Below are 7,690 nucleotides of genomic sequence, written 5' to 3' on the forward strand. Positions count from 1 at the left end.
GGCCATCATCGTGATCTGCACTGCTTGCCCGTACGCAGTTAGACTCTGACTTGAATTGCCGATATCGCCATATCTTTTCTCGCAGCCGCGGCAGCGAGCAATAGAAAGTCTTCACCAGAAACACCCACAAGAGGCTGCAGCCTGTAGCCAGTAGGAGTGTTTAAGTGGGGGATGGAGTAGACTGGACAGGGGAGGGGCGGAGATATCGCGGCGGGCCAATCACCGCCGTCCGTCCGCCTCCGCGCACACGCAGTACATGTGAGGAGAGAGAGCCTACGAGAGAGGATTTATAGTGAGGGGGAGGGGGAGGGGGAGAGGACAAGCGCAGGCCAGTCCAGTCCAGTCCAGTCCAGGCGGGGGGCGCTCGCGGCGGCAGCTTTCCGTTCACGCCCACGCCACGGCGAAAAGGGGCCGACGTCCCCCCGGCCTCCCCCTCCCTCCAGACCATAATCCCATTTACCACCGCTCTTCTTCCTCGTCCAGACAAGCAACCACCCAGAGAGATCGCTCGCCCTCTTCTTCCTCCTCTGCTCGCCGCTCTTCCTCCTCTCCGGCACGTCTTCCGTCGCCGTTGCTGCCTCCACCGTCGCCGCGGCGGCTGCCGGGAGGATTCTGCGCGGCGCGAGGAGGGGCGGCGCCGATCGACGCGATGCGAGGTGGGTACGCATACGAGCACAAGCGTTGATTACTTTCTTGATTTGGTTGAACAGTTGGTTCGTGTTTCCTGCGGTGCGTTCCGTTTCTTCCCTCCGCTTAATCCGTGCCTTTCCCGTCGATTCTCGCCGTTACTACCTCCGTGTTTTCCAGCTTGCCACCATTAATTCAGGGTAAACCCTGCGTGCTCTGTGTTTTCCATCAAGCATCCATCCATCCATCCATCCACGGCCAAGCAGCCGTCCCCGTCGACGTCTCATCGCCGCACCGCATTTCCCCCACTACTCGCTTCCAAAACAGAGCAGAGATTTCCCGTCCTTCATTAATGGCGATTACATTAGTACTGGGAGTATTACTCGGAAGAATTAAGTGAGCAGAGATTTCCGCATTAAGTCGGATCTGGACGGATAAAGAGAAGGGGTCGATGGATGGATGGATCGATCGCCGCGCAATGCAAAGACACCGCCACCATATTCCTCTCTCTTTGCTTTCTTTCTGGGATGGGATTCCTGGGGCTAAAGAAAAGATCCATCCAATCCATCCAATCCAATCCAATGCTACATGGCCGGGTTTCGTTTTCAGGCAAGAAAGCGAGTGAGAATCCCTCCTCCTTTTCTCCGCCTTTCCCGGCATCCGATCCCCCGTTCGTGCTCACAGGAGCAACCAACCAGCGAGGCAAGAAGCTCGCTGGCTCACTCCTTTTCTCCTCTTGTATCCGCCCAATCTTTCCCTGATGTTGCTTCCATCGTACCGCTGCTGCTGACCTTGGGACGCCTGTCTCCTTGTCCCAGTCCCGCAGCACTACTACGGCGACTAATAAGTAGTACAACCGCTGCTAGGCCCGGCCCATGCCCACTTTATTACTATCTCTCACTCACCCATAAAGAAAAGGAAACAAAGTTGTTGTTCACTCACTTTGCTCCCCCTCCTTATTAAAGAGCCCCCCTCCCTCTCCTCTTCCATGCTAATGGACGGACGCATTGGCCGTGTGGGTGTGAGGAGAGAGAAAGAGGATTCGTAGGAGAAGCTTTTGGGGTGAGCTTTTTGGATGGTGGTGGACATGGAGGACGAGGGCCGGAGGGAGAAGAAGGGGCTGGCGGCGGTGGTTGGGGTCACGAGGCGGCACGTGATAAGGAGCGGCTCCTCGTCCTCCTCCTCCTCCTCCTCGCCGACTTCATTGCCTCCCCCTGCCGCCGCTGGTACGTGTTCTGCTCTGTTCACAGCTTCCTCTCTCATCCCAATGGCCTACCACTTCTCCATCAGATCAGATCAGATGATGGTTACAGTGAACAAACTCTGCTGCTTCCTCTCTCGTCCTCCCCAAAATGCCCCTTATCTTCTCCCCCTATAAACAGCAATCTCTCTCTCTCTATCTCTCTCTTGTTTTTTTTTCTTGTGCTCTCTGGAGGTGGTGGATGGTGTGCTGGTGGGGCGCTGCTGCTGCCAGAACAGAACCACTGTGGCCAGTGGGCTTCTCCGATTGGTTTTAAGGTTCTTTTCTTGGGAAATTAGCCTCTTTTCTTGTTACAGAGAGAGATACAGAGAGGCCAGCCGGCCTCGTGGCCGGAATCATTGCCTAGAACTAGATGAGCACCGTGTACTTTGGGGGGCTGGCCGGCCGGAGAGTGGAGACCACCACCGGGCCACCACCAGCTCCCAGCACCAAGCACCGAACGGCAACCAAAATTCTCCACAGCCCTGCTTCCAAATCGATTTCCTGATCAACTTGAGCTCCATTCTGGTTCTCCAATGGAACTCAGCCTGCACAATTTCAATTTTGGGAAAAGACTATCTTTTTCCCACTGCCACAAGGAACCAAAACTTCCGTGCCTTTTTCCGCTTAGCGATCCATATCCTGTGCCGCCTTTTCCGATTAGGTGGAGCTCAACTGATCTCCTCCTCCGTGAAGAAATTTCGTGGAGATATCGATGTCGATATCGTGATGCTTGCCTCTGGCTTGTGGCCTGTGGCTTTGTTTGTGGCTTTGAGCCGCAACGCTTGGCACCTACTGCATGCCGACGTGTAGGGACATGTGTGCACACGTACCACGCTAGCCCTTGGCTTTCCGGTCGTCCTTTTCCGCAACAGAAATTGGCCGTCATCGGAATTATAATAATAATAATTATTATTATTATTATAAGAAAGAAATTGGCCGTCCTTTGAGAGTTTGTTTTTCTGCTGTATCTATTTTATTTATTTATTTATTTTGACATGCAGTTCTCCTGCATTGTTTGCAAAAAAAATAGTTTGTTTTATGGGTGCTCTCTTCTCCTGTATATTATTCTGTTTCTCCTTTTTTCCTCCTATCTGCCTTTGCTGCTGTTATCCTGGCTTTTCGGGGCCTTTTGGTTGATTCAGTTAGGGAAACTTTCCTCCACCTTCGATTTGATTTTTCTTGTTAAAACAAACAAGTCTTGCTGCTCTGGTCTTTTCTTCTCGATCATTTGGACTTCGTGCCAAAGGAAGTTGCAGATTTTAACACAAAACTATCACAGTCTTCTGTTTCTCCTCTCTTTTTTCCAGGAATTTGTCCTTGCAACACACACTATACAGTTTGTACAGCAGTTTCTTTTGTTTTCTCTGATTTCTTTTGTTTTCTCTGTCTAAAAAATAAATTATTTTTAAGGGGAATAATGGATTTAAAAATCTTAAGCAAGTACTAGAAGTACGGCAGTTCACAACACTATATCATGATGCTTGACAACGGCTATTCCATCAGATTACCTTTCTAATGCCTGTTCCCCTCTCAACACTATTTGCAGACAGCAACATAAACGAGAGCGAGGGCGGGGATCACATCGCTGAACTCAAGCGTAAGAAAGGGAAAAAACCCAAGCCCCTGAAGTGGAGATCAACCAACAGCGACATGAACAATCATCGCGGCGGCGAGGCCGAAGAAGGTTCCGACGGAGGCCGCGACGACGACGACGCAGTCCTCTCCTCACTGACCAGAGCCACCACTCCTAGCAGCAGCAGCAGCCTGATCATCAGGAAGAGGCCGAGGACCCTTGGAAAGGTGATGCCTTGTTTTGCCTTCCCTGAAATGAAGTGAAGTGAAGCTCATTCAGTCATTTTATTCCCAAACAACAGAAAAAGGTCCACTCATTTGCCTCCTGCATTTCTTTATGCACAGCTTAATTTGTTTTTCGTTTTGCAAATTCAAAGGTGGCTGAGGGCTGTGATGCTGTGGACCCGCCGGTTCCTAGGAAATTGAGATCAGGTACCACTAATCGCTGCATTTGGTGTCTCTTAAAGCTGGAACAGGGACAGCTTTGTCCCTTTCTCTTTCCATCTTTACCTACTCATTTGCATATACTAGCATAGGACCATCTCTGGCCAATGGTTCTCAGATTTGATGATGGCTAACCAATGACAATGCTGGTGTTTTTACAAAGTAATATAGTGATAATTTTTAATAGCATATCTAACTTAGCTGGTCCCTGAATGTACTATTGATGTGAGTGTTTCTACTTTTGGGACATCCACAGTATAGATGATTTCTTAAGCAACAATTGGCAAAGCGCCAAGTTCACATTTCAATTCTGGGTCTTCTACTTTCAGCCATAATCAAGCGCGTCGGTCAGGCTGTTCCTTCGTCGCCGCGGCATGCCAAGAAGAGGCGTCATCTTTCAGCTATCAGTGCTCAGATTTTTCAGATGGATCGTGAAACAAGAACCGGCGAGACCATGGTATGTATCTTCTGTCTGAAAGCTGCTCTTCATTTTGTCATAATCCAAGACTTTGCAAGTGAACTATGGGTTTCTCGCAGCCGTCAAATTCTTTCACGAAGGAGGAGGAAGTGCTTGCTGATACTTTGCTAGCACTATCCCAAATAGCCCCACCTTCTGAGCCAGCAGCCGACATGGCGACGGAAAAAGATGCCTCAAACACAAATGTTGCCTCAACTTCTTGTTCAGAAGGTTGTTGATCTTCACTATTTCCTGCTATTGTGTATTTAATACTAGTAACTGAGGTTGTACAGTTTGAGTAACATGATGCATTGTAATTCAGGTGTGATTACTCCTACAGGAGCTATCAAGGAGGATGTCAGAATAACTTTGTTGCCAACTGAAGCTAACAAAGTGGTTACGCAGTCTGCCTGCGCAGATCAACAAGTGGAACCAACTGCTACTGCCAGTGTTCCACAACTAAATCCTGCTTTAGGTGCTCCTCGCATCAGCATAAATCCTGATTTTCCCAAAGATGGGAAGATACAGGACCTTTCTTTGGGACTTTTCGCGAATTCGCCAAGTCCACCTAAAGAATCCTTGAATAAAAGGTGGGGAATTGCCTCATGGTTGCCCTCGGTTCTCTTACCTTGTCATATTATTGCTGGTGTTCTCATGTTTACTTCTGTTTACAGCGCTTGGAAGAAGCCGAAGGCACAATTTGATGGTAGTCTAAGTCTAACTAACCAGACAAAGAAGGAGACTCCTCACTGGCTGGTATTGGTTCTTCTCTCTTTGCTCTCTGAAAGTACTGTTGTAATTTCCATTTTGTCCGAATGTTTCATGAACTCCCCACAATATGTTTTTTATACAGCTGAATCGCAATAAATCTGGTTTTGTGGCACATAATAGAACAAAAGATGAGAATAGCAGTGCCAAAGGTAAATCCTATTTTCAGAATGCCACGACAGTTATTTTATGACACGCGATTCTACTAAAATGTTGGCGATGCTGCTATTACTTGTTAGCTAATCTGTTGTTACATCATCCCTATCAGAAGTTATGCCTGCAATCCAGGCTCCGCTACCTTGTACCTCAACTGGGTCTTCGAAAAAGTAAGTTGCTGCCTAAAACTTGACACTGTTTCCTACACTCTTTTTAGCTGTTAAGAAGAGCGCTAATGTCTGTTGTTTTACAGGCCCTCTTCAAGTACATTGGGTGCATGCACAATATCTGGCAAAGAAATTACTACTGCCTGGGCAATTGCAAATAATGACAAGGTCAAGTATTTTATCAACTCTAATTTTAGTGAAACAAATTGGCCCTGCTACTCAATTATCTTTTTTTTTTGCGACATTGCTACTCTATTATCTATGGGACACCTAAAATCATAGGCAAGTTGGTTGCTCAAGTTATATATATATTCTTACTCCTGAAAAGATTTACCTGTACATAACTAAATGCCAAGCTTGAACACTTTGGCTGTTGAGCTGACAAATACATCCTTTTTATTCACAGCTTTCCCTTCCTGAAACTGGTGGCCCTGCAAAGACATGGAAGAGAAGTGTTACCCATGCCTATGTGAGTCATCTTATCCAAAACCATTTGGACAAGGATAAGGCATCGCAAAACCAAGTAATCGCCCAGGAAAGATCACGCAGCCGCATTTCGAGCTCTCCAAGCGGCTCCACCTTGAATAAGAATGGTATGCATTTCGACGCAAGGATCCCAGCTCAGCCTTCTATCGGGGTTTGCGACATGGCTCCTGGTCGGCAAGCAATGGTTTGTGATCATAACCGCCTTTCGATCAGCACTGCTGCTACTCCAGTAGTCCAGTTTCTTCTGTGGTTCTGTCTTCAGTCTTGACATGGCATGCTGCTTCTTTCAGGTCAGCAACGATTTCATGAACTTGCCCACCTCGGCAGCATTCTCAGGGCCACAGTATGTTCAGTATATACATCCCCAGATGATCAGCACTCACCGCGGTGGTCCGGCGCCGTATCAGTCGTATTCGCATCTCCCTTGTAGCAGCAGAGGGAATGTGGCACCCGTGATGTCAATCCAGCAGGTTCTCCCTTTGCACATTTTATGTCTGAACTTGTTCAAATAGAAGTGTCAGCAAATGCAGTCATCTTAGCTCTGATCTAACAGAGTCTCACCAGATCTTGTTTGCCAATGTCGCCCAGCAGCAGATGCAGCAGTACATGTGCGGCCCGGGGTACGCGCCGCACCCCGGCGTGCCGGCGAGCCAGGGTGCCATGAAGCTCCAGCAGTTCGCACCGACTCCGCAGCAGCAGCAGCAGCAGATGTGGCAGTACCATTTCTCCCAGTACCAGCCGAGGCAAGCGGCAGAGGGCGCGGCCGCCGCGGCGTGGCAGAGCGGCCGGCTCCGGGACATGCCGTCGTCCGGCCCCCTGCGGCCGATGCAGGCGCTCCATGCTCCCCCGGCGATGGCGCCGCCGCAGATGGAGCTCCTCTGCGGGCCGTACCAGGGCGGCGGCGGCGGGGCCAGACGGCCGCCGCAGCTCAGGCTGATCTAGTAGTGGCGACTGGCCAGTGAGAGAGTGAGGTGTAGATCTTAAAGAAAGAAAGGAGATCGTCGGTCCCTGGCGCTGGCGTTTACTTTGACCTGACAGCAGAGGATGGTTCTCAGAAAAATTATAGCGGTCGTGTGATGTGACTTTGTGACTTGTGAGTGGCTGAGGCAGGGAGGGGGAGGGGGCCAAATTTTAACTGTGATTAGCATAATTTTCTGTTCATCGACCGGTTTTAAAGTTTTAATAATGTGGAAATGGGATACTGTAGTTTTCCCCTGTGTTTCCATGTGGAATTTAAGGCCGATATAACATGTTTTCGATAGAATTGAAGGGAGTTTGCAAACACAACTATGTTTTCTTTTTGCCTAAAATCATCGCAGCTCATGTTTTCTCAAAAAACCACCGAATCGCTAACAGTTTGCGAAAGCCCACCATTTTTCGTAAGTTTTTTTTTTGCTGGAACCACTAAAATCTTGATTAAGCGTGCTTTGACAAGATAACTGACAATGAGACCAGGTTGCCACGCCCACGTGGTACGAGGTAACGATCGTTAGACGATATGCCCTTTAAAGCAACTCTAGCACACCCCGCGTCCCGCCGCCCCGCAAAATGCGTTTGCAGTTTGCACAAAATCGCTTTTGCGGGCTGGCATAGATGTAGACCCAGTATAAATATGCTTTTTTACGGGTCGGCTTCTGCGGGTTCTGATCTGACGCAGCTCCTCTCGACCTGCAAAACTTAGATTTGCAACTTAAATTGATCTAGCATAATGTTTTTTTTTGCTTTTGCAACAACATTAGATACAAAAGATATCACCAAATCTTGGCTAGA

At 48.7% G+C, this 7,690-nt stretch overlaps 1 protein-coding gene across 5 annotated transcripts; it reads left to right on the plus strand.

Annotated features, from left to right (window-relative positions):
- The first annotated feature begins 343 nt into the window (after positions 1–343).
- Positions 344–7,284, plus strand: LOC123131887 (uncharacterized). Of its 5 annotated transcripts, none has more exons than XM_044551596.1 (13): positions 344–656; positions 3,417–3,670; positions 3,820–3,874; positions 4,216–4,343; positions 4,424–4,574; positions 4,666–4,933; positions 5,018–5,099; positions 5,197–5,263; positions 5,380–5,437; positions 5,521–5,602; positions 5,841–6,104; positions 6,211–6,390; positions 6,509–7,284. In XM_044551596.1, the coding sequence occupies exons 1-13, from the start codon at positions 650–652 to the stop codon at positions 6,860–6,862; spliced, it is 1,950 nt and encodes a 649-aa protein (XP_044407531.1). In that variant the 5' UTR covers positions 344–649; the 3' UTR covers positions 6,863–7,284. The 5 variants fall into 5 exon arrangements, with proteins under 5 accessions (XP_044407531.1, XP_044407527.1, XP_044407528.1 ...); XM_044551592.1 differs by lacking the exon at positions 344–656 and adding an exon at positions 1,608–1,853; XM_044551593.1 differs by lacking the exon at positions 344–656 and adding an exon at positions 1,608–1,853 and having other exon boundaries at positions 6,512–7,284.
- The last annotated feature ends 406 nt before the right edge of the window (positions 7,285–7,690 follow it).

Source organism: Triticum aestivum, chromosome 6A (genome assembly GCF_018294505.1).
Source record: "Triticum aestivum cultivar Chinese Spring chromosome 6A, IWGSC CS RefSeq v2.1, whole genome shotgun sequence".
In the NCBI taxonomy this organism is placed as follows: Eukaryota; Viridiplantae; Streptophyta; class Magnoliopsida; order Poales; family Poaceae; genus Triticum; species Triticum aestivum.

What these genes read in the sequence shown, in the direction of transcription:
- LOC123131887 (XM_044551592.1), top strand. Translation starts at nt 1,703, where the DNA reads ATGGTGGTGGACATGGAGGACGAGGGCCGGAGGGAGAAGAAGGGGCTG. An exon ending in CAAGAACCGGCGAGACCATG is followed by an intron (nt 4,344 to 4,423) that starts GTATGTATCTTC and finishes GGTTTCTCGCAG; the next exon opens with CCGTCAAATTCTTTCACGAA. An exon ending in CAATTGCAAATAATGACAAG is followed by an intron (nt 5,603 to 5,840) that starts GTCAAGTATTTT and finishes TTTTATTCACAG; the next exon opens with CTTTCCCTTCCTGAAACTGG.